General features: G+C 37.0%; 3 protein-coding genes across 4 annotated transcripts in view; 2 read left to right on the plus strand and 1 right to left on the minus strand.

Moving 5' to 3' along the window:
* The window catches only part of LOC122575859 (poly(rC)-binding protein 3), a 188,371-nt gene extending 166,099 nt beyond the window's left edge, over positions 1 to 22,272 (plus strand). Inside the window, exon 8 of the mRNA XM_043745346.1 lies at positions 1,551 to 22,272. Coding sequence (XP_043601281.1) covers positions 1,551 to 1,635 — 85 coding nt within the window. The 3' untranslated portion in view covers positions 1,636 to 22,272. The remainder of the gene's footprint in view (positions 1 to 1,550) is intronic.
* A 275-nt stretch (positions 22,273 to 22,547) lies between these two features.
* LOC122575861 (probable ATP-dependent RNA helicase DDX56) lies at positions 22,548 to 25,044 on the plus strand. Of its 2 annotated transcripts, XM_043745349.1 has the most exons (7): positions 22,548 to 22,749; positions 22,922 to 23,365; positions 23,427 to 23,686; positions 23,763 to 23,955; positions 24,032 to 24,336; positions 24,403 to 24,733; positions 24,956 to 25,044. In XM_043745349.1, exons 1-7 carry the CDS (start codon positions 22,660 to 22,662, stop codon positions 24,980 to 24,982), a joined length of 1,650 nt encoding a protein of 549 aa, XP_043601284.1. In that variant the 5' UTR covers positions 22,548 to 22,659; the 3' UTR covers positions 24,983 to 25,044. The 2 variants fall into 2 exon arrangements, with proteins under 2 accessions (XP_043601284.1, XP_043601283.1); XM_043745348.1 differs by lacking the exon at positions 24,956 to 25,044 and having other exon boundaries at positions 24,403 to 24,785.
* On the minus strand, positions 24,792 to 26,073 carry LOC122575870 (protein PBDC1). The gene is made up of 4 exons (XM_043745362.1): positions 25,932 to 26,073; positions 25,527 to 25,592; positions 25,394 to 25,453; positions 24,792 to 25,298 (listed from the first exon to the last, which is right to left on the minus strand). Exons 1-4 carry the CDS (start codon positions 25,950 to 25,952, stop codon positions 24,939 to 24,941), a joined length of 507 nt encoding a protein of 168 aa, XP_043601297.1. The 5' UTR covers positions 25,953 to 26,073; the 3' UTR covers positions 24,792 to 24,938.
* Positions 26,074 to 26,127: the final 54 nt, after the last annotated feature.

Raw genomic sequence — 26,127 nt, forward strand, 5'->3', positions numbered from 1 at the left:
TTGAGAACTGTACATTGCATTTGAAACCGCGTTAACTGCGCTGTTATTGATACGCGGCGTTTGTGTGATCTCCCTCTCTATCCTTCTTTTTTTATTTTTTATTTTTTTAATTTTTTTTTTTTGGATTTTAATGACGGTTCACGGAAGGTGTTCGTGGAGACTGTGCATGTCGAGAGGGTGTAATCGAGAGCAATCTGTACCTCGATGTTCAAGGATCTTCTTCCGTAGATCTGTCGCATGTTACCTGAGGAGCGACGGAGACGACGAAGCGCACTCGTTTGCAACCTTTGGAAAAATATAAAAATTTCGTTTGAAAGATATTTCTGCTGTATGAAAGGAAATCGGGATTTTTTAAATTGAACTTAGATTATTATTTAAATTTCTGAAGGTTCGAGTTTTGTATTTTCGTTTGTGTGTTGATTCCTTGCAATAGTATTTTTTTTTCCCTCTTTTTGTTTTTGCAACAAATATTTTCGAGTGTACAGTGTAATTATTCTGCGAAATATTAAAGACAGAGAAACATTAATTGATTTGGAGGGAATAGCTACTTCTCGTAGATGATTATTTTTACACATTTCGAGATATATTAAACAAGATAAACAGCATGCAATCGCCGGGGAAATATTTTCCACGGATATTAACAAGTTCGAAAATTTAAGTTAAATATAGGATCGTCTATTGATTTAATTATTTCACTGGTTTCGATTGCGAGTGGTGAATATGCTTGTTGATTGCTTTTCGCTGTTTGTGTAAGTATCGATTTTGTTTGATATATCCTGGAAAAACGAAAGAAAAAAGTTAAAAAATATAATGGAACACAATTGTTTTTCTCAATATGTACGTCGATATTTAAATATCTAAAATTCCATCAGACATAATCCTTGACTCAGTTGCACATAATAATTCATCGGAACATAGCAGAAAGTATAAAAAGGAGTTAGGGAATGGAAACTTAATAGAATCTGAAACAGTGGGATTCGTAGAAAATTTCTTGAAAATGCACATTTCTTCGCACGATGTCTGTTGTCTTTTATAGTACATTGTATGACATAATGTTGTGTCTTATACGATGAAATTGAAACGAATCTGAGTGTTTTATAAAACGTTCGATATATAAACCAATTTGTTGTATTTCTGCTCCAAATCAATCTTTTTCGAAGCTAATCACACGTGTGCACTCGATCAAGACATTTAATTAAATTCCTTACTAAGCTGATGTAACGTATATTACTTGCTGCTATCGAACAACTCGCGAACTACCCTTTCGTCAGCTCTTCGATGTTAAAGCTATTCGAAACAAAAAAAAATCGGTGAAAGTGCCGGACATTAACAAGAAACCTTCGGGTTAAGTAAATCTTGTAACTTATTTCTATCTACGTTTCTACTCTGTCGTCGAGAAACGTTCCTCGAAAACGATCCGGCAAGAGGAACCTAGCAAACGAGAGCGTTTGGTCGTGTCGACGGTCGGCTCGCGTGTATCGAGCCAGGGAATCGGCGCTGCTTCGCAAAGATCATATCCGGTCTGACAGACACGGCCAATTCTGTTTCAGGATATCACAGGAAACGACGGGACTGTCGATACCCGCGTACCACTTCATCCCGCCGGACCACATCGTTAAGTCGCCGATCCACTAAAAGTGGTGAGACACATACGTATGTCGTTGTCGTCGTCGAAAGGACGCGGGGCGTCACGACGCACTCGAAGCTGTCAATGGCATCTGGGGCTGGGCCACGCACTGTGTTCAACCAGCTTGCTAATCGACACACATTTTTAACACTCGTATTACACCCACGCATACATGACACATATACACGATTATAAAGCACACACTTGTTCGAAAGAGGAACAAGAGCACACACGATACTACACAAATACACACACAGACACACGGTGAGCAAAAGGTGAACAACAAAAATGGAGCACATCGTCAGGATAGGAAAAAGAAAAGGGAGACTTGCATACACGTACACGCATACACATATAAATATTTATATAAACGTATACATATAGGTATACGTTATAAAAGCGATAAAAAGCAGAGAGTGGTAGGCGTGGGATACACGTCACGAGAGATTAGATACACGTTGTATGCATAAACACGTATACACACAGAGGTATAGAGACATATATATATATATATATACACACACACACACATACACTGACACATACATATATACACGTCGTACATGCATACGTGAGAATATTGTGCGCGCGCTCTCGACAAGAGAATCACAGAGGTGTACATAAGTGGCGAGAACGCAGAGAGAAAAGGGATTAAATCGAGCACGCGCTTAATAATAATGGTATATAAAAAGAACAAAAAAAAAATGAAGAAAAAAAAAATAAGAAGTATAATACATGCAAGTAGAGACGATGAAGGCACGCACGCGCGTACACGGTTATATGATATATATAAATATATATATATATATACTCGAGTGTACAAAACTGTACAAAAAGATATTTAAACGAACAAATGAAACAAAAGAAGCATACAAACAAACTGAAAAAAAAAGAAACAAATAATAACGATGCACGCCGCAGCCCGTCACACACACACGGTGGCTGCTGCCGATTGGTAAAGGGAACAAGCCAAAGATATGTTAGTTTTCATTTTTATATTTAAAAAAACGAGAGAAAAAAAAACAAAACGAGAATAGACGAGAGAGAGAGAGGCGGGAGAGAAATACTACGGCGGCCGAAAATCTCGGATCATCGGCATCTCGATGATTGGATCTTTGTTTCCGTAGGTGTCAGTTGTATAGTAAAAATATTGCTACCTTCGATCGGAGAAGGTAAAAAACGTGCAATTTTGTATTGATACAGCACCAACTTAATTTCTGTTCGAAGTTGTGTCGATGTTACGTTCAATTATACAAATTTCTACGACAACTGTACGAACGATGTTACGTTGCGCTTCCAACTAATTTTATTGAAATTCGTAATTGAACCCAGAATGCATTAATCTTTAAAACGATACTTGATAATATAAATTATCTTCCAACTATTGTTTCAATTCTTCCATTGTTTGTAATTCTTAGAAGATTGTTAAATAAGGATTTAACAACGTAATTAAAATATAAAATTTCAGCATTCTAGGCGAAATTAGAACGTAGAAGCTAGAAAATATTCTAGGCAATTTCGAACAAAAATTGGGTCTCCTTGGTTGGTATCGTGCGATATAACGTTGCACAATTCGTAGCACCAATTGTGGAACCAAAGGTCCGATAGCAGAAGGGGTAGTCTAATATTTTCGGTCAGCATAGTACGAGAGAATTATTATTATAATTATTATTAATCATGAATGTGTGAAGCAAAGACGCTGAATAACTATATAATATTATTAGGCCGGTTGTTAGCGTTTTTTCTATATTGCTGGCTATTCTAAGGAATGGAGACTGATGGGTTTCTTTTCACCCATTTAGCTAATTTAAAACGTGAAATCATCCCCGAACGGGATCACCAACTCTCTTTGGACAATTTCTTCGATATCTCATTTCTAGAGATTTATTATTTTCAAATTAATCTTGTTTAAGATTAGAACCATTGAAATCTCTAGTACGAAGATATCCAACAGGAATACTCATCTTAGATTCTCAATCTAACAAAGTCTTCTTTGTCACTGATATCTTCATTTTTTCGGACGAACAAATCTCTCGCTAAATCTTTTTGTTCATAAGTGTCGATTAATCAATAGATTTCGTTAAAGACATATTGGTTTCGAGCGAATATTCAGAATATTCGTGGAGAGTAAGAAAATAATTGTTTAACAATTATATTTCCCAACTACAGATACCAGACAAAGGAAATAACTTTCAGTTTTTATCAATCTCCTTTTAATAATTCAACTTTTTATAAATTGCAATTTATTTCCCCTCTTAAAATATAGGTAACTTGACGTTTCTTTTCTTTTATTCTTTTTTTTCTTTTTTTTTTCCTGATCCTTCTTGGCTGGCGAATTTTATTTGTAAAGATGTACTGGACAAGATCGCTCTCCAGTAGAATCGAACGATCGTAATTAGACAGAGGAACTGCAGTAGAATCGGACGATCGTAATCGAACAAAGAAGCTACCACTCGGAATTTCTGCAAGGCTTTGAATTTATCATCGCACGATTCTCAATTGTTATTTTCTATGGCAATGGATCCTGTTGTTTTTCTCTGTCGATACAGACGAAGCAAGAAGGATCTCCGACTTGATAATTGATTAATTTCTCAGTAGATTCTCTTTTCCCCTTTCGATGAGGTCAACCATTCTTCAGGAGATTAAGTTCATCGATATATCAGAGTTCTTCGCCTCCTTCAGGTCTTAATGAAAATTTAAGAGAAAAGAAAGAGATATAAAATCGTTATTGAACAGCAATTTCGTTACGTTCGGTTTAAGTAAATAATATTAATTTGTCAAACGGAGCTCTGATCGGTGTAGAAGCGAGGCACCGCAGATTACTCGGTTTTTAATTGTTATCGTTGTTACACGTTACGATGTAACTTTTATTTTGCCGTCATCGCCATCCGTGACGATACTTTTTTCAAGATTTCATTGCTTAGAAAAGAGGACGTCAGAAATTCTTAAGGGAATTTTTAAACAATTCGAAATCCGTCAAATTAATGTAGCAAATACGATTGTTTTATGAGAAATATTACTGTGTTCGCGATATTGTTGTTACTTTTACTAATTTATTAGTAGTCGTCATTAACAGAGATTTATATGGATAAATGTTGCATTGTTAATATTCTGTTTATTTTTGTTACGAAAATATTTTGTTTCTCTTATTGTTAAATTCCAGTGTTTTTAACGCGGAGCTTCAAATCATTGACGTACTATCAGATCGTACTGTTAGCGATATTATTTGAAAAAATGAGAACTATTGAATAGTTATTTGGCGATAACAAACATGAAAAACTCTTCGCAATGGTTTTATCGCCAAGTGGAGTGATAAATTAAATGTTTCATATTAAATGGAAGAGTATAATTTTTAAGTAGATTCTTTAATTACGTTATGTCGTACTTTTTTCGCCATAATCTCAAACAATTGTAGATACATTTTGAACATTATTTCTCTATCTATATGGAATATGTATGTCGTTCACGGAGGCATGATGTATTTGTTTTATAGTTCAATACTCAGAATTTTTCTAATCTCCAAGTGCGACATTCGACTTCTGTACGAACGACGAAAAGGGGAGAAGTTATATTCTTATTTCCTTTCTTTCGTCTCGAAAAGTGACCAGTACCGTAGCTGGATGTCACGTCGAGTTCCTCTTTAAGAAACCTTGAAGCTTTCCTCGAAGCTTGGAACCGATGTCGAATCCAGTGTGACGGATCTTCAAAAAGAAAAAACAGAAAAAGATAAAAACACGCGTTCCAATCATCGTACCGAGAAAACTGGCGACGAAATTTTCAAAAAAAAAAAAAAAAAAAGAAAAAGAATAAAAAAATGAAGGAAAATGCGTCGATATATCAGGATCGTTTATTAGAACGATCGAATCGACGGTGGTGCGCACTTCCGTTGAAGGAACAAAAATGAAATTATTACGTGGAGTATAAATAACGATATATTATATATATACATATAATATATATATATTTATTATACGATAAAAGAGGAAATGAAAAAAATAATAAACAGAATTAGAGGGGATAAAGTAGCGATGAAAAGGTGTGCGAGCTGAAAGCGTAGCTTCGATCAGGAGGCGTCTCCTTGTTCACCCTCTTCTTCATCTCTTCGCCCGCTATTCGCGCTGTTCTTCCATCATGTTGTTAGGTCTCCTTTTCTCCAGGCTTCCTCCGTGGAACCAGCTCCACTATCCGTAACTAAATCGCGCTTCTACAATTGAAAAGATTGAACGATAATCTATGAAAATGTCGATTTTCGCTTAACTAAAGTATCCATTGTTTCAATGGAAAACGATTTGACTTTCACGCTGAATAATTTTAACCCTTGGGGCTGCCGCAAAGTAGATCTAACATCCTAGGTATCGACCTTAAATTTGAAGATATTTTTTGTTTATAATTTTTAATATCGTTCGTACGTCAGTAATATCGGCTGTCTTTAATCCTTTAATTTTTTGATATTTAAATTTTATTTCGCTGTTTAGACGAACAAAATCTCGACTTGCGAAGGTTCGTCGTTTATCGTTCAAACTTCTCAATTCGCTTCGGCGACAGCTGGCGAACAAAATCGGACGTTTCTCGATTATTCTCTGTGTGTGTGTATTCGTTGCAGGGTAAATTCAGTGTCTTGTAAAGTCGGCGAGCTATGAGAATGGGAATGAGATATGAAAGGCAAGGAATGGAAAATTGATAGTAAAACTCGCCGTCTTCTTGGTCTTTATCTTGGTTGTCGTTCGCATATATATCCAGGGTGATGTTAGCTCTCGAGACGTGCAATATGTTTTAACATACGGTGCACGTACATAGGACACACGCATGCATATATAATACAAACGTGTCGTTTCGTTCGGTGTCCATTCTTTACACGATTATTTGTAACGATGCGTGCATTCGAAGTGACGTCGTCGAACGATCTACGCGCTATTTCTCTGGTAATGATAATAGCCATGTCTTAAATCGACAGAGCGTAAGAATTATATCATGAATGATTGAATTGTCGGAATAACGACTTAATAAATTTTGTGGAAATAATGAAACATGAATAATTGATGTCGTCACAGTATCTGTAAGCATTTACGTCAACCGATACGTACAATGATTTCTGATCTTGCTGTTATATCAGCCTCTTATGAGGGTATTAGTAATTGTGTATTTAAATTCTGCTGCGTAAAAATAACGGGTTTGCTTGATAAAACAAATGGCATTCGACAAGTACATTGTAGTAACTGCAATTTGTCTGATTATCTCGCTCGATGGAAAATTGTAAAATTTATAATATCAAGCTTTGTAATCTACAACCTGTGGCTTATCAATTTGCTGATATTATTATCAGTTATTGTGCAAGAGAACCAGAGATAAATATTTCTGTGTCTTTCGGTCGGGTCGTTCGACGAAATCCTCAGCGAAATTTTTCATAGGATCGTCAATGAAATCGATGAAATCCGACAAAATTTTCGATGAGATCGATGAATTCCGACAAAATTTTCAATGAAATCGATGGAATCTTCCAATGTGTGCCAAAGATTCGCGATCCGTACGAAATCATCGAGGAAGCTCGTCGTTGTTCTCGTTTGCAGCCGAACAAGATTTGCGCGCTCCGCCTCCCGCGGATACTTCAATGTTCTTCCTCGCCCTCTTGGCGTGTTTCCCTCACGAAATTCTCAATATTTTTTAGACGATTGTTCTTTCAAATCGCGTGCGTCGTTCGCGCTAGCTGTCTCTTGTTAATTTGTCGACCGAGAAGATGATCGTTGGCCGTGTTGCCGCGAGAAACTTCACCGTTTCTGACAAAAAGAATTTCCTATTTGCCATCGCGTTTTCCTTTCTTCGTTTAAATGTCGAGGACGCGAGAAACGTGTGCAATACGGCGTCGCATAGCTTTACAGCGCTTGAAAGACTTTTTTTAGCTTATTTTCTTTTTTAGATCGAAAGATTTTTTTAACTTGTTTTTTTTTTTTTTTAGATCGAAAGATTTTTTTCTAGCTGGTAGCATTTCGATCGCTCAAAATTTGTATCTAGTGTTTCGTGATTTGATCTTGTAAATATTTATTGTTCGTGTCGTTGTATATATATTTATCGATTTACTCATTTCGTTCTTCTTGTTCATTAGAATGATACGTCATTTCATCGACTCGTTAATCGGATAAATGTTCGCGTCTCTATTTATTGTGTAATTTTATTCGTTCTATTCTCATTGTCCTTTCTTTTCTTCCCCCCCCCCCTCATGACTACTGTCTTCAACCCTTCGCGTGACCAGCACGTGACAGTGAAACGTGCAAAGAGAATACAAATTAGCGCGTTAGAACGAAATCCGTTAGCTCTTTCTTATATCGTAAATTAAGAAACGATTAACTTATTATTAAGCGGTTAACATATTATTTATAACATTGACATGGTTGCGACAGCGAAAAAACGATATTCGATCGCGCATCGGCGTTCTCGACGAAGCATTTCTCTCTTCTCTCACTACGATCACGAGAGACTGCGTATGTTTTATCCATTCGTTAGGTAAAATACGTAAAAGCACATAAAAATATAGAAAATACCGAAAGTAAGATCACGATATCCGGAGAGTGAAAGAATTTGCATTATTCTGAATTTGATGGATTCGAATAAGCATCCACAGTCTGATAACAATAATCACTCGCACACATGTACACACTGAGGCCGCGACCAGGCAAAAAAAGAAGGAAAAGAGCAACGGAAGAGAGAACAAAGTAAAAAGAAAAAAAAAGAAAGAAAATACAATAGCGACTTGCATCCTCCTCTGTATCTTCTCGTTGTCCTCTTCGTCTTCGCGATTCCGCGTGATTCTCTTCGCGTCCCGTTTCCTCGTCCACAACCCCTTTTTCGCCCTCTATCGTCGAACGTACGATAACGACGTACCGTGAAACGTTCAAAAGAGAAATCCACGAAGAAATACGCGAAAAAACATTGGTGAGAAAATGGTGGGAAAAACTAGGGGCAAAGGTAAATAAACTGTCGACATAGTTTGACGACCAGAAGGCAGCCTGTGCTGAATTAAAAGCAGAGATTCGGGACGAGGAGTCGTCAGATGAGAAATGTAAAGCAGGTTTCTGTAGCGGACAACTCGAGTAATAAACACGCGAATATTATATATGAATATATATATAGTATATCGAGACGAACAAAAGCTGAAGTAAAAAGAGAAAAAAAGTTGGCGGCAGACGCTGTATGATTGTGTATATCAACAATAAATAATTGCTGTGATTAGAATCGATTATATTAGTAAGTAGTTAAGGACAATTTTTAAGGCACAGAGGTCGCAAAGAGAAGAACAAAAATGCAGGAAAAAGAAAACTGAATAAGAAGAGTGGTAGAGTGGGCGAATGGTTATTATACGATCATATCGTTCGTATTCGACGATGTCGCGTGAGTGTGCGTGTTCTCGCGAGTGTTGTGTGTAAATGAGAGTCAAACAGAGTCTACGATGGAAGAATGAAAAATGCGAGGAAACAGTAATCGATTGGCTTGAATAGAAAGATCGCGCGCTAGAGTGATTGAAATGGGGGGAGGGGGGGGGGGGAGGGAATGGAAAGAAAAAGGAAAATGATAAAAATCGCTAGAGAGGGTGGTATGTTTTCTTTTTTTTTTTCTTCCTCCTTCTTCGAAGGATCAAGTACGTGCGCGCGTGCGTGTAATCCTCCTCGATCACGATGATCCACGCGTTTCGAGGATCTATAGATCGGTGAACGCGGTGTCGTGTTTTGGAGGAAAGGACTAAGTAAGAGGCGATTGCCGCGCGCGTTTACGTAGAGAACTGCGTGTACACAGGCATACTGTGATCTTTTCACTCGACTCATCCTTTTAAATTCGATCCGACGATATCTTGTAATATCTTCGTTTATAATTTTTATCATATGCCTTGCACCGATGAAATACCATTTCGATGAAACGAGCGTCAAGATTTCGCATTAATTAGAAATTTGTAACCTTACGTATCTTCCTTGTTATGTAATAAAGGTTTCTGTAGTTTTACATAAATATTACATAGATACATTTAATAAGCTTCTTGGTAGTGCGATGCGCAAGCTAACGCTTTATTCGACGCTCGCAAGGGAGCATTGGGAAGTCTATTAGGAAACTTAATCGAGATTAATTAAAATTTTCACTCGATAAATAGAAATTAGTGCTTCTAAAACGTTACAATTGAGATTAATTTTAATATGCTATCGGCGATTGTGTGTGTCCTCTTTTAGTTAGGTGTTTTTACTTAGAAGGCTGTGAGGAAAAAGGATTTATTCGAAATGTATGAATTTTTAATGTACATTACTTAACTTTTATATATGGTATATCGTAAATATGCTCAATGTAAAGTAATATCACGCATTCGCTATATTTTAATATTCTTTGTACATGTCAGTTTTATAGCGTATTTTGGATCACCTTTGAGAGTTCCAACTATTTTCTACAAGATATTTTCCGTTTATAATAATCACACTGACGAAACGATTAATTTACATCTTTCAACCGAAATTCCAAACAGTGTCCGATCGGAAAGAAACGCAGAAACTAAATTCTACAGTTGGTAATTTTATCAAAAATTAAACAGTACCTTGCATGGAACGAGTCGAGTGAAAAGAGCAGCCCCGTGGCGATCAGAACGGGCGAGCGAGAGCTGTTTGTGTTCCAAACTGTCCCAATGATTTCGGATAGTCGATACTTTGAAGAACGATGATCACAGTTTCGATACTTCGTCGTTTCTTCTTAATCTCTCGTCGTATATTCTTTGATGGACGAAGTATCGTTCACGGTCTATCGAGCTTCGCCCGAACCAAAAAACCAAAAAAAGAAGAAAAAAAACATAAAAAAAGAAGAAGAAGAAATCTCATTTCACCAAACTCCGTTGATGGTTTCCCAACTCGATCACTTACGAACGTCAAAGAGAGAATCATGTTTCCCCGTGTCATAATTTCTTTGCACGAATTAGGAACCATCATCGAGGCTGATATACTTGAAAAGCATATCCGGTGACACATATGACTAGGCTACGAACTAATTAATCTCTCTTCTGCTCCGATAACAAGCAAACTCGTGTATTTATTCGACGTGTGAATCGTCGAACGGAAAGTCTGTAGACTAATCGTACTAATTATTCGGGGCGTCTCTATCTCGTAGCGTATACCTTCGAGTCAAACTAGTTTCGTAGCGTCTAGTAGCCGTTAAGAATATCGTCTATCGTAACTCGTAAACTTCTTGATCCACGGTGAAGAGGAGCCGCGTTTCTAGAGGGATCGATCGAACGAACAAACACCGGAAAGGTGTCTTTTTGGTTGACCATTCTTGAGTCGCCAATGATGGCTCGTCTAGAAATGGCTATCGTAGAACGAAAAGCGCAGAGAAGGAAGAAAGGAAAGAAAAATCATGGCACTCGGAGTAAATTGTACCTCTATAGAGAATCTCACAAACTCTTTCGATATATCGATACCGATATATCGACGATATTTGTTTATAGATTATAGCAGAATTCCCGAGTTTCCATCAATCGGAATCTTTACGAACCAGCGTCTACGTTGCGCTTTCGTTGCCGTATTAACGTGGAAAAATCAATTCCGTTTGAAAAATCTGCAGAGAACACGGCTAGCGCCAACTACACTTTGCCTCGAATAAACCTTCGAAAACGAAAGATTTCTTCGAGTCGTTGGAAAAACCGTGATCTCGATCGTTTGAAACTCGTGAATTTTCCAATGATCTGTAGCTGCGGAAAAAAAAGAATCGGACCATCTCGGCGTAGCTTCTCGCTGTATGAACCAACCAAGAACAATCAGACGATCGTCGAATGGTCTTTGTTTCGGTGCAGAACGAATCGTTGCACCTTCAACCACTTCCCGCCCCCCTTTTTCACGTCGGAATATTCGTACGCACGCGTGTACGCGTGATTTCCAGCTGAAATCGTGCGCCAAGTTGCGAGCAGCTTGTTGTGCAGGGGGGAACAGATATATCGCGTGTCGGTCGTTTTGTTTCTCAGAGAACAGAGAATTTTTTCGTGTATATGGAGAATATTAATCGTAGATTCGATCCCTTGATATTAGTCCTCCCTATTCGTCTCGTCATTTGCCCTCGAATGAAATTTATTCGAAGAAAAGCGAGGACGTTGCGCGCGTCAAATTCGATAGGAACGCGTTCGTAACGTTGTGGCGTAGAGCAATCTGTTAGTGCAGGGGCCTTATCCTTACTGCGCGGGCACTGACCGGAAATCGTCGTTGGACCACGCGACGCCATTGCCTTTCAATCTCGAGCTGTTGAACATGTTTGCGCCGCTCATCGAATCCTTATTGTTCGTAACAGAGAGATCATTTTTCGTACGAAATTATGTTGTACGTATTTCTACGTCGTGGAATTTTACGATGAAATTGGAAATTTTGCAGTTTAGAAACACGCGCTTGACATTAATTTTATCCGTTGCCTGTGTGGATTATTTTCGAGATTTCGTGAATATTTGTTAACATTTGTCTCGTGTTTCAGTCGACGCTGAATGCACGTAAAAGCATAGACCGAGACAAGAGACTTAGAGAGCGGGCGTGTTAACGAGAACTTGGTTTCAAAGCGAAATTTCTCCCCGAGCTGGCGTATCTTCTGCGACGTACGCTGTTTGAAAGAATCGGAGGATCGGATTTGCGAATCTCGATGTTTGCAAAAAGCGTGAAAATAATTAGCAATGATTGGAGTAACAAATTTGTGCGGAGTATAGAAATATTTTCGATAGAGTTTTCGAAAGAGGGTAAGCTGATAAGAAGATAGAATTAAAAATTGCGTTGTATTTGGATTTTTGTAGTTTTTGTAGCATAATTACCGTAAGGTTGCTTTGTATTAGAAATTTTGGTAGATGAAGACGAAAATAATCGAAGAATGATAATAATTTGGAGAGTACTTTGCGAAAAATGTAGTTACACTTCGTACGATAAAAAATCGGACAAAAACGAAGAACAGGGTTATTGTGACTAAGAAAAACCACAATAAATCGTTCGAATAGTAGTAGAACAAATATGCGATATTTTTTACTCGACGATCGAACTTTCCACTTTGCGCGATTCTCAATGATCGTGTGTTCCATTGATTCGTTATTTTTTTAAATATAACAAAGATTACCGCGTGAAGGTATTTCAAAAACGCTCAAACCGATCAAGAGCTGACGCCTTGATACAACCAGACAGTATTATCGGATCTTTTCGTGTCCTTACCTAAGGACAAGTTAGGCGACTAATATACATTATAGAGTAAGCATAGAGTCGATACTTTTTGATACTTTAATCCCACATATCACGAAACGTAAGAGAAAGACTATCGGGTTTGCTCAATCTTAACTAGAGGTACATTCAATCATTTCTAGAAGTAAAACAAGCTATTTCTTTCGGAATTGAGTATTATTTTTCGAACGATCCTCTGACCGTTTGAAAATTCGGTCCATCGTGGAATGTAATAATCGTAGCAACGGTGGAAAAACAAATCAGGTTACTAGAATCAGAAACTGATGACTCAACGCCTCAAATAATCTACAATCCGACGTTTCAATTAAAAAATTCCAATTAAGAACGCTGGAACTACGATTCGAGGGGTCGACAACAAAGATGAAAAGGGTTCGTAGAGCGAGAGGAAGTGATTGGAGGGTTGAAATTTCCGGTCGATCGAGCGTGGATCGGCGCGTTTAGAAGAGGATGGAGGCGCGTGGTCCACGACGATCCGTGTCGGTCGCCCAACCTTAACCGTAACGCAAGGCAATCAGCTAAGAAATAACTTAGTTTTTATAGGATATTGAAGCGCACGCGCCCTACTTCCGGCGGGGCGCGGAATTAAGGGCAAGAAGAACAAAAAAGAAAAAAAAAAGAGAGTAAAGTATAAGAAAAAAAGGACCTTTTAGTTCTCTCGTCTGAAGGGCGCGTGGAGAAATAAAAGAAAAGAAAAGACTCGAGCGCGATTTTGGACGGCCGCGCGAAGATTCTCAACGGCATATTTTTCTGTAACGATTAAGCAAAAGAGTAAAAAAAAAAGACAAAAAGAAACACGAGAGAAAGAGAAAGGGAGAAAGAAAGAGAGAGACTGTGTGCTTGTGTGCGGATGTGTGCTTGTGTGTTTGTATATGCGTGCGTGCGTGTGCGTGTGTGTGTGTTTGCGTGTGTGTGTGTTTGCGTGTGTGAAAGAAACGAAGGAGAGACGAACGGGTATTCACGAAGGGAAAAGGGTACATAATGAACGAAACGAGGAATCGGGAAGAGTACGCGGAAAATAGAAAAGAGAGAGGGAGAGAGTGGCACACTTGGAATAATCGAATCGCAGAGATACATGGATGCGCGCGAGATATATGTGTAATTGTTTTCCTTTAGACGTGTGCCAAAAAATAAAAAGAGTGGAGCGAGATGAAATATGAAAGAGAAGATGAAAGAAAGAGAAGGAGAATATATATGAAGATCGTGGGGATTGTTTGGCGAGCGACTCAAACCGTGTGCCAAGCTTAGATGAAAAGAAACAAAATGAAAAAAAAAAAAAAAGAAAAGAAATAATCGCGGACTGATTAATTACGTGTGCCAAATCGTCGTTGCACAGACACATACGTACGTACGTACATGTATACATACGCGTACATATAGAGGCATACACGTACGTACAATTATTATCGTACCCGCTGCAGCTGTCCTCGAGTAGCGAGCTCTTTGCCTGCCGATTTTTCGTGTTCCCTTTTGTTCGCGTACTTAGAGAGAACCAGCCTTGTCTCCGTGCTTCTTTGTTCGCGCCGTAGAATAATTCCTCGGTCCGTTTATGGATGGATGGATCCTGTTTATAGATATTATATTTGTAGATTGTTTTTTCTATACGTTACGTACGCGAAAGGGTAGTCGATTTTTGTACGAAGATATCGGGATAGGATTGTACGGTATATAGTGGCTTCGCCGGAGTATAAGACAGGAAAAATCGGCATCGAGCGTGGGAAGGAATATTCGATCGGTTGCGACCAGTGAATTGTCCGTTTTCTAGAATTTTATCAAATCTTTTTTAATACTCTTTCGAAACATTCAGAACGTTCGTAGTAAAATATACAAGAAAGAGATTATAGCGCGTCGTCTGTAATATTATTTGATTTGAACTTTTGAGAATCTCTAAATGACTGAACAATATAGTAGGACTTGTGCCAAACCATCTTGTTTCTCTACTTTACATATAATCTACTTTAATCGTTAAGTCTTTAACAATTGAGTCTTCCTTACGCGATTTAGAGTAGACGTTTGGAACAGGCTGTTGTTCGACAAATTAAACTACGTTACATAAGAAGAGATACAATCATTACGGTCTGTCGGAAATTAGCTTGATTAGATCGATATAATAATTAACTTCTCGCTATGTTAAAGCTTCATTTAAGAACAAGCGAAACGTAATAACGAAGAATGTTTTAATTCTCCTAAGTAGAATAGATAAATAAGTAAGCGATTACAGAATTAAAATAAACGTAGACGTATGATACAAGAGGGATTGCAATTTTATCTTTGATATAATATAAGGGAGGGAGGTGAAGGGGGCGTTTCATCGGTTGCAATCGATCAAATGGAAGTGGAAAATGAACGTTTTCAACGGCAGTTCAAATCATACGTAAATTAAGAATGCGGCCCACGAAACGAGGGCCCAAAAGACAGGGATTATGTAAAAAAAGAAAATACGATAATACGAACTTCTAACGTTGGGAGCTTTAATTGTTTGCATCGATATTCGCGATCCATTCGAAAGATCGTCTCGCGTTGTCTAACATTGATAACGGGGTAACACGTTTCCGTTACACGAACCAAGCAAACTTAGTATACATCTTGCCGTTCGTGTGATTTCCACCATCCCCTGCTGTCCGTTCCTGCTTTTTCATCCTCGTCTTCTTCGATGACCGAGTGAGAATTCGCGTTAACAGAACGATCGATAAATATCCAGTTGCTCGATGATCCACGATCTATTAAAAGAAATAATTTCCGAGTAAGGAGCAAAAGTCTGATTAATAATCATAACGAAATATGTTTTTAAACGTTCCATCGTATCTCATCGCATATCAATTTTAGATATATAGGAATTGAAGTCGCGAATATTTTATAAGATATAGGGACTCACCTAGGTCTGTATGTTCTTCGACGCAAGATCATCGAGCGTCGAGAATAGTAGATATTATTCGAAAATTCTCTCTGAACGGAACAAGTCAAGACTCTCGTAAAAAAGAACAATAATAACAAACACCAGCCTTTTCGAAAATGGCAAAATTCCTCCGAGCTTCGTAATTTGACTTGAATAACGCGGGTCAAAATTATTTTTCCAACTAGGATTAGGAGATATTAACATTTTCAATAATACTCGTTTATTCCAAAGCGAAACTTTGTCGCTCGAAAGGTTTAACGAATCACGCGAAAAATTAGCAACTCGCTGAGAATCGTCGTCGTGGATCATTTTGGAGCAACGCAAAATGGAATTAGAGCTCGTGCCAACGCTTTGAGCGATCGTGTCCGGAGATCCATCGAAGGAGAAGCGGCGCTCTGCACGAAAAAGCGAACCAGAAAGCACATCGATGAGAGAAGAAAGAAATATATGTATAAATACACGAAAAAGGCGTTCCCTGTTTCCTTTGCACATCACACCCGCACCCAGCGATATGGATGATCCGCGTTGTTAATGACCATTCTTCGAGCTGATTCCTTCTCTTCCTTCACGTTCGACGCCTTTTCCTTTTTATCTTCCTCGGCCGATATCGACTTATGTTAGAAAGCCTTTACGAAAACAGGGTCATACAAATACTTACGTGTAATACGAGTATTTTAAATTTTTTAATCGCGGTTAAAGTGACAAGAACAAAAAGGTGGTTAAGAGAAAAAAAAAGTAAAAAAAGAGATGAAAACGAAAAAAAAAAAAAGGTAACAAAAAGCGATGAGTTAGAAAGAAGAAACAGAGAAGCAAACGTAGTAATGTGCAATGTATAACAATATGAACAAACTAAATAAGAGACGTAAACAAAGGAAACAAAAAATGGTGAATAAAAATTTTTACAAAAAAAAAAAGAAGCTGAGAATGTGTGCGTGTGCGTGTGTGTCTGCGTGCGTGTATGTTGGGAGAGATTGATCGAGCGAAAGAGATAAAGCGAGAGATGCAGTGCCACGAAAGGGAAATGCGTAAAGAGAAAACGTCGCGTTTGCGTCTTTCAAAGCGTTTTCGTTGGATAAAAGAACGAAGCGTCGCTTTTTATAACGTGTTGCTGCGAAGATATATATGTATGTATATGTGCGCATAGAGCTGCATACTGTATCGCATGTGCAGGTGCAAACTAGCGAAGTCTGCGAGCACAGGGAATAAGATGAACGTGAACACCGTACTTGATCGCGGTATCTATTCGTCGAACGATCGATCACGGTAGCCCGACCGGATCCTCGTCGATTCATCGGCTCTGTTCAACGTGTTAAGCTTCTGGGTCAATCTTCCGTGCACGGGCCTTTAATTTGTCTTCCTTTCATTGGTATTACCTTGGTGACGTTGTACGTAAACGTTGAGCTCGGCAATATCGTAACGGTGTAGAATAGATGGAAGACGAGGTAGTGTGACAACTTGAAAACCATGATTTTGGTAATGTAAAACGTTCGATTACTAATTCTCTGAATCAATCGCTTGATAGAATGCACAGGATCGAGAACGTTGAATTGTTAATTGGAAATGAATTCAGCAATCGAGGGTTCGGTCGTGCCGCGATCGATCGAGGACTACGTAATTCCAGGGTAACGTTTTATAAAATCCTCCGATGCACGCGATATTCGTACGAAAAGGGGAGACAGGCGTACAGAGAAATAAATACGTACATTAGAGGTGCATGGATACGAATCGTAGAACGGTATACGGTCGAATTTACGCGAAGGGGAGATTTTCTTTAGGAGTGTAAAGATAACGCGAGCAAGCATGGGGGAGAACGAAGTAAGACACACGTGCTGTAAGTAGACAGTGCATACGGTGCCACGCAAGAGTAGTGTGTCTTGAAAATGATGGACGGTTGCTAGCAATCGCCGTCGCGCCAGCGAACACGAAAATTAGCTGAAGCAAGACGAAAATACGTAGGACAGATGCACGAACGAGATACTCGTGAAATTATGTGCAACTTGAAAATACACTTTCACGGCTACTATTCTTGTCCTGGCAGCGTACATACGTATATATACATATAGGCGTATATGTATATATAAATGATATACAATTATTGTAAGCATATAAGAGATATAATTTATATAGCTGTATTCTACGTCATCAGTACATGTAGGACAGGCTTGCGAGTGTTCACATGTGATCGTCTCAGCCGGCGTGAGAGTGCTTTAAAATCTAGAGACTGCGTGAGTGAGAGAGATACAATATATAAATATATATAAATATTAAAAAGAAAAAAAGGTATATATAATAAATAGTTAGATACAGAAAGAGGGAGAGAGAAAGAGAGAGAAAAATACACTATACCTTGTAGTCGACGTTACATATCTTTGCAACTCATTCGTTAGAGAGCAGAATTTGTCTGTTAGGCGGATTCAGCGACGCCCAGCGAGCTATAATATGTGTCTGTTTAATCCACGGCAAGACCAATATCGCGCGATTCGAACAATCCAATCTTAGAAAAGGCGTCGCTGGTCAACTGTGCGATCGATCACGGTGATCCTCGCGGGTAGCAGACCCGTGAATGTGACGCACAGACGACTCAGACCTGGCCCAAAAGTCAGTCTACATATCAGACTCTATATAGTTAGCATCAGGTCCCCTTCTCAGATTACAATGATTTTTACTCCGAGTATAAATTTCTGGTGTATTTTTTACGATTCATGGCTCTGCCTTCCATTCGTCGTCAGAGATTTTTCCTATCGAGTCTCAGATTTATCGCACGATACGGTGAAACCTTCTGAAACGTGAGAAGAACGAGTCGGTGAATCATAGTTTATCGAACTTTAAATCCATCGATCTCTCCCCCCTGAAAATGTCATGATGTGCTCACCTTTTTCCCATGGTGATTTCGAGTCGACCAGCTCTCCTCGAGTGATCCAGGTCGAACATAGTCATCGATAGCCCTCCCTAAGTCGCCAGATCTTCGTCTGGGTCTTTCCTCCTTCCCCTGAAGAAAAACAAGCTACATCCTAGATCTAGAAGAACTATTCGTATCGTCAGTAACTGCTACTCTATTTACCAATGCTACCTAACTGTAACCGGCATTAATACCGCTACTGTATCGCCCCGTTATCCAGCTGTTCCGCGAACGAAATCGTAAATTGTTCCATTTCTCTTGTCGATCGTTAGTTTTAACGAGACCGCGTGAAATTCACGTCCTCGAAACAGGTGTAACGAGAGGCTAGACTCTTTCGAAAGGACATAATCGTCGATTCTTTTTCTCGTGGGAAGGTCAAGACAGAAATTCGATTTCGTTGCGCGATCATCGTCGCGTGTTTCTTCATCTCATTCCTTCGGTTTCTTGTCTTGATTCCTGGCATCGTCCGCGTTGAGAGAAAATTGTGGCTTCTATCCTTTCGGAAAGCGGTATGAATTTCTCATTCGGTACATTGCTCGAGAATCGGCACGTATCGAGAAGTATCTTTATGATTTTCGGTGATACCGTGAGTATCGTTCGAAAACGAAAGTTGGTTGTTTCGAAGCGTTTCGAATAACTAACAAGTCTCCCGAGGTTTTACTATATCATTTTAATTAGCAATCGATGATATAGTAGTTAATAATTAACTCTTGAGGAATTGAGAAATTATAATTTTTATAAGAAGAGAGAGACAATACATTATACAATAGAATGATAATAAAAAGTGTACAATTTTATGTACAAATGTGAAGTAGCAGAATAAGTGCTGAAATTGGCGTTTAGTGTTTCCATGATAGTATTCGTAAAAGATATAGCGTTTAAAGTTTTATAGGATGGTATTCCAAAAATAGTGGCGTAGAATTATTATCGTGGCTTTAAAGCTTCATTTTTTCTTTTTTTTGCAAAGCAAGCCTAGTTAAAAAGAAAGGCTAATAATCATAAAACCTCGAAAAATAATGATCTTATAATATTAATCGTAATACATCTTCGAAACAATCATATCTATCCTATCGATTGTATTACGTGAGTATTTTGTATCTATCCAGCTTGTATTTTTTCGATAATTGTATTTTTATGGTGTCTACAGTTTTCTCTCAGCCCTGTCTCCATTTCTATGTCCGTTCATCGTCGAACCTCTCAAAACTCGAAAGCTATTCTGTAGAAGTCGTAAAATTGTATTGTGATAACCGTAAGACATGCAACCGGTGGAAGTAAACTGAGAATAAACGGAATTCGGGAAGCAAGCTTTTTGAAATATCGATCGTTAAATATATTCATTGATCAGACTCGTTTGATTGATACGGTTATGTATATCCTTCCACCTAGCGAACTGAACTCGAAAGCAATGCTCTCTCATAGCAATCTGTGTTGTTACGTATTAGTGTCATGATTTTACGTAAATACAACGCGTTTTTACGTAAATTATATGTTGTTGATTAGTTGCTATACGTAGAAGAACGAACATTCATCGTGCGACTTCCTGCGAGTTATTCTTAACCCTTTCGCTACAGTTATCTAGCGTTTCTCTTCGATTATACTTATAATGGTAGATGATGTAATTAAACGTATACGATAAATAGTTTTATTTAGACGATTTTATTTACAAGAAGAGGTCTCCTACCTTTCGCTCACAAAATATACGCATATATTTTAATAACTTCTCTTTAATGATAACATTGATTTTTGCACAAATGATATTTCATCTTTTGCGCAAAAACATTGAACGACCATAATCGCCTGCAATATACGAAAGTCTCTTTGTGACGAGTGACCATGGTCGTCCGTAGTGACGAAAGGGTTAAGTGTTTTACATGTTCAACTTTAAAAAAGAAAAAAAGCAGACCGTGCATCAAAGAGAAGATAATGTAGAATGTACAGCCACAGAAGCACGTGTTAATTTTTCACGATGATTTTCGTTCTGTTAACCTTTCTTTACTTTTCTTTCAACAAGCCTCAGTTGCTCAAAAAATTCCCTCTCCACCACTATGGAGAATGTTTCTTGTTGACACAATAATCGAAAAATTTGCCGATCGATTGGTATTTTAGTTTAGAAGCGTGATAAGATCAAACTTCCATACACAGACACACGTAAGAGGATTTTACGTTTTACCTCGGCGAACGGTGGTTTATCTGATTTCCCTGCGGGAGATAGAATCCGTGTGTTTGAATCACGAGCATTGTATACGTGCGCGAACTTTTAGTGCCGTTTTTATTACACCAGGCAGCCCAAGCAAAAGCAGTCGATAAAACGACGACGGTTTTTCCCGCGTAAAATCGTCACGTGACTCTATTATGTTTCGCGTTACCGTTCTCTACCTTCTTCAACACTGTTCGGTCATGTAAGCGATTGTACATAATATATAAAACGTGCGCACGCGAACTGTAATTTATCATCAGTGTTAAAAAGAAAAAAAGAAAAAAAGAAAAAACTCGAGTATCAACTAGGACTGTCGAGCGATGAATTGCTCGTTGCGACAGGATATACTTGCGGAATATATAATACACGTATTATAACGTATACAATATAATATGTATATTATGTATGGTATACAGGGATATATAGCCCGCACAGTTAACCACGACCAAAAAGTGCCGAAACATTGGCGAGAAATCGAGGACGAACGGGGAAAAAGAAATGTAATGCAAAAGAGAAGCCTAGATATAGTATTACGGATCGTACACGCACGATCGATAACATCGGATTCTACGATCACGCGTACGCGATGCATGAGCATACATACACACGCGCGTGTAACATACACATGTATAAACGGTACTCATGTACGCGTACACACGATGAATATGCATATACATAAGAAGAAAAGGGAAAAAAAGGAGAAGGATGAAAAAAACACGACAGTTTTCGTATCACTACAGCAGCAGCTGCACCTCTTTTTTGATTCTCACACACGCACTCACACGATTTTGAATCAAACATTCTTTTTTAGCGGTCAGAGAGAGGGATCGCGGATTTACCAACACTCGAATAGAGATTTAATGTTTGTAAGGGCAATAACGATTGTAAATTTTTCGAGTACACTGTATTTGAATGTGTAAGTTGCATAAAAAAGACAGATTTTTTAGATATTGCACTATAATATTTATTATTCTAAGGTAAACGAGACAGGGTCGCGATTCGCCGCGCTCGCGATACCTCCATACCTACCCAGAACCTTCCTCCCACCTTTTAAGCCTTTTAGGCGGCCTCGATCGCATCGAGAATCGATGCCCGGGATCAACAGCGACGAACTGTCGATCGCTTCCGCGATAATTTAGTTTCCAAGCCCGCGCGCGAAAATTGTTCCGTGCGAGATTAATGTAATTTCTTCAGTCGCGATCGACGCCGAATCGCAAGCGCGGCCACTTCGCGACGATCATGAATTAATATTAATTAATAAAGAGGCAAAGCGAATGCATTGTTCTTTCCAATAAAAGAAGAAGCAAGATTTTTAGTGTTTACACTACAATTGATAAACGATTCTATTATTACATAATATTATATTAATAACAATATTATTACTGTAATGTTTGTTTTTGGTTATTAAAGTGTGTATATAGCAATATATTCTAGAAATGGTCTCTCTTGTCGAATCTATTATACACCTTCCAAAAACGTTCTTTTCTTGTAATAAAACTAGTAGCTGTTCTTAACAATTTTGTTATGTTTTCTATACTTCCTCTTATATTATTTCTAATAGTATATATTTTAGTTCGCCGTAATTTTTATCTATCGTCAAAACGAAGTCAATTTGCAGTTTATTATTAAACAATTTCTATTTTGTTTCCTGTACGTGCAACATAGACATTTGAAATTAGATATGAAATCAAGATAAAATTATCTGTTTGAGATAGTTATGAAATGGCGCCACTCGTTAATGGAAGTCGATAGAAACAAACAGTTCAAGTTGTACTGACAAATTGACACGTGCTTTTTAATTTGAAAAGCATATTTTTGTTCATTATGGCATCGAACGAAATGGAAGTGGATGATGAGAATGAAACTAAACCAAAATATTTTCATGAATTAGAACTAGACGACAGAATTTTAAAGGTAAGATATCGTACATTTTTATTATCCCTAAAAAAGAGGTTATATTTCCAATGTATAAGTAATTGTTTACTATAAATTATTATATCATTACATAGTTCATATTTTTGTTTCCTAAAATTAATTTCCCATTCGTAATTGTACATTTACGTATAAAATAATATAAATATTTTAGGCTATCTCGAAATTAGGTTGGGTGGAACCTACATTGATACAAGAGAAAGCTATACCGTTAATGATGGAGGGAAAAGATATCTTAATCCGAGCTCGCACAGGATCTGGGAAAACAGCTGCATTTACTATACCACTTATACAAAAAATTTTATTGAATAAACGAATGCAAAAGAAACAAGAAATTAAAGGACTTATCGTAGCTCCGAGTAAAGAGTTATGTAAACAAATACATGATGTCATAATTTGCTTAACAGTAAAATGTAGCAGAGAAGTAAAAGCTATTGATGTCAGTCCACAATTAGATCTTAGCGCACAGAAACCGTTATTAGCAGAAAAACCTGATATTGTTGTTGGTACTCCAAGTAGATTATTACAACATTTAAAAGCAAATAATATGAAATTGAAACAATCTCTTGAAACATTAATAATTGATGAAGCTGATTTGGTAAGCAATCTTAATCCAATTATTTGTTTGTGTATATAACAATTTTATTATTATATTTCAGGTATTTTCATTTGGATATGAGGATGAAATAAAAAGTTTATTGAATTATTTACCTATAGTATATCAAGCAGCTTTAGCCTCTGCAACATTATCAGAGGATGTGGTAACGCTTAAAAAGTTGGTACTTCGTAGTCCAGCAGTCTTGAAATTAGAGGAACCACCACTAGCTCCGTTATCGCAATTATCACATTATAGTCTTGCAGCAGAAGAAAATGACAAAGCTGCTATTTTATATGCTTTACTAAAGTTACATTTAGTTCGGTAAATCCATGAGACTGAATAGTACAATTGAAGAAACTTGTAGTTTATTAATAAAAAATTTTATTTATTTTTTTAGAGGAAAAACTATAATATTTGTAAATACAGTAGATAGATGTTATAAGCTAAAGTTGTTTCTAGAACAATTTGGTATACCAACTTGTGTTTTAAACTCTGAGTTGCCAGCAGTTTCAAGATGTAGAGCAGTCACTCAATTTAATTCTGGAACATATGACATTATAATAGCATCAGATGAAAAATCTTTAGAAGAAGTAAATATTATATGTTTATATACAATTTATGTGTACGTGTAGACTAGTATAGAATTCTAATTTTTATTTCTGACAGCCTCATATAATAAAAGTTAAAAGAGGAAGACGAAAGAAGGACAAAGAATCCGGTGTTGCGCGTGGTATTGATTTTCAATTTGTGTCCAATGTAATTAATTTCGATTTTCCTCAAGATGTAAATTCTTACATTCATAGAGCCGGACGTACGGCTCGAGGTAAAAACCAAGGAACGGCATTAAGTTTTGTATCGATAAGAGAAAGACCGCTTCTTGAACAAGTTGAAAGCGAATTAAAACATTGTTATAATCGTGATACATTATTTAAGACGTATCAATTCAAGCTAGAAGAGGTCGAAGGTTTTCGGTATGTTAGATAAAAGTTTTATTTTAAGCTCGTTGTACATTTGACTTCATAAATATTTGTTTTCAGATATCGAGCAAAAGATGCCTGGAAAGCAGTAACGAGAATTGCTGTTCGGGAAGCTCGTCTAAAGGAGATAAAACAAGAGGTACTTAATTGTCAAAAATTAAAAAGCTATTTTGAAGATAATCCGAAAGATCTACAATCATTGAGACAAGACAAAGCATTGCATACTGTAAAATTACAATCACACCTGAAGGATGTACCAGATTATATAGTTCCACCAACTTTGAAAAGGCTTGTTGGTACTAACAGAAAGAGAAAGTTCAATAGAGAAGCTGCAGCATCTAAACCTACTGCTACACAATTAAAATATCAAGCACGTGCATCAAATCCTTTAGTTAGTTTACAAATAAAAAATATGAAATAAAAGTTTTATACTGATAATAATATATTTTTCTTAAACTCATTTATTTCATGACACTGCTTATTATAAATAACATTTTGTAGTATCTTATATATTCAAGTTATAAAAAATTATAGATGAAAAATTACACGCTATCCAAATAATTAACACATAATATCAGAAAATTATAATTATCAATTTATGATTTTTCTGTAGACTGCTTTGGTTTGTACTTTTGTCTAATACCATCATTGAATCCTTCTCTATTTCTGGCAAGTTCAATGGCATAAAATTGTATTCTAGTTGTGAGTATACTGTTTTCTTCTGAGTAATCTCCTTCGCAGTCTGCTCTTAACAATGTACCAAAACTATAATCTTCAACAAGTCCCTTAAATTGTTCACAGAATGGTCTCCATTTCATCTTTCCTTCAGAAGATTTTAATTCATCTTCATTTATTTTATCTACTTCGAGATCAGGAAAAGCATCACGAAAGGTTTTATATATTTGTTCATCATGAGGTGTAAGTTTCAAAAATTTAGGATCAACTGAACATAAAATCTAAAATAGAAATATCAAATTAAAAATTAAAAATTTCTGATTCTTTTGCTTCTTGTTATATAGAATTAAGTCAATTATAATAAAATTTATTTTACATTAAAATAAACTTCAGCATGTTCCATGGCTTTCATTGCCCACATTGCTTCTATAGAGGGCTAGAAAAAGGGAATTATTGTGATTATTACCTTCATAAATTCCATTATTTCTTGTTGTTTATTTGTAACTTACATCATTTTCAAATTCTTCTGCAGGCCTAGACAATATACTACTACCAGTTATTAATTGATCTGCAGTCTTAAAATTAAAATAATTTGTTCTAAATTAATAAATAAATAAATAAATATATATATATATTGGTATATAATACATAACATATCAAAATAAAATTTAGTCATATACCAACAAAAACAATAGTAATTAAATATTAGAATAACTTTGTAAGTTTAGAAGATTTTGTTATAGTGATATAAAGTAATCAACAAATAACGTATTTTAAATTCGAGACAAGGATTTTTTAATTTTTACAATTGTAATCAAATTTACAGTAATATTTATATCGAAAGATATACATAGGTTAAGGATCATTTTCATATGAAAAAAAAATTTGTACATCACTAGGTTTATCATACTTACAACGTTCCCAATGTCAGCCATGCCGTAAAAACCAAAAAATAAACTCAAGCAAATAAATTATCAAATATTCCTCAAAGTATTTATAACAAAATTAAATGTTGGAAATCGAAAATCGAACGTGTAGTGCACATGTCACGCGGTTAAAATACACGTGCAACGTAACAGAGCCAAATGAGAAGTAAAGCAAAACCAAGAA

The sequence above is a fragment of the Bombus pyrosoma genome, linkage group LG15 (assembly GCF_014825855.1).
Source record: "Bombus pyrosoma isolate SC7728 linkage group LG15, ASM1482585v1, whole genome shotgun sequence".
In the NCBI taxonomy this organism is placed as follows: domain Eukaryota; kingdom Metazoa; phylum Arthropoda; class Insecta; order Hymenoptera; family Apidae; genus Bombus; species Bombus pyrosoma.

What these genes read in the sequence shown, in the direction of transcription:
- LOC122575861 (XM_043745348.1), top strand. Translation starts at nt 22,660, where the DNA reads ATGGCATCGAACGAAATGGAAGTGGATGATGAGAATGAAACTAAACCA. An exon ending in ATGAAAAATCTTTAGAAGAA is followed by an intron (nt 23,956 to 24,031) that starts GTAAATATTATA and finishes TATTTCTGACAG; the next exon opens with CCTCATATAATAAAAGTTAA. An exon ending in GAAGAGGTCGAAGGTTTTCG is followed by an intron (nt 24,337 to 24,402) that starts GTATGTTAGATA and finishes ATTTGTTTTCAG; the next exon opens with ATATCGAGCAAAAGATGCCT.
- LOC122575870 (XM_043745362.1), bottom strand. Translation starts at nt 25,952, where the DNA reads ATGGCTGACATTGGGAACGTT. An exon ending in TGGCTGACATTGGGAACGTT is followed by an intron (nt 25,593 to 25,931) that starts GTAAGTATGATA and finishes TTTAATTTTAAG; the next exon opens with ACTGCAGATCAATTAATAAC. An exon ending in ATGCTGAAGTTTATTTTAAT is followed by an intron (nt 25,299 to 25,393) that starts GTAAAATAAATT and finishes TTTCTATTTTAG; the next exon opens with ATTTTATGTTCAGTTGATCC.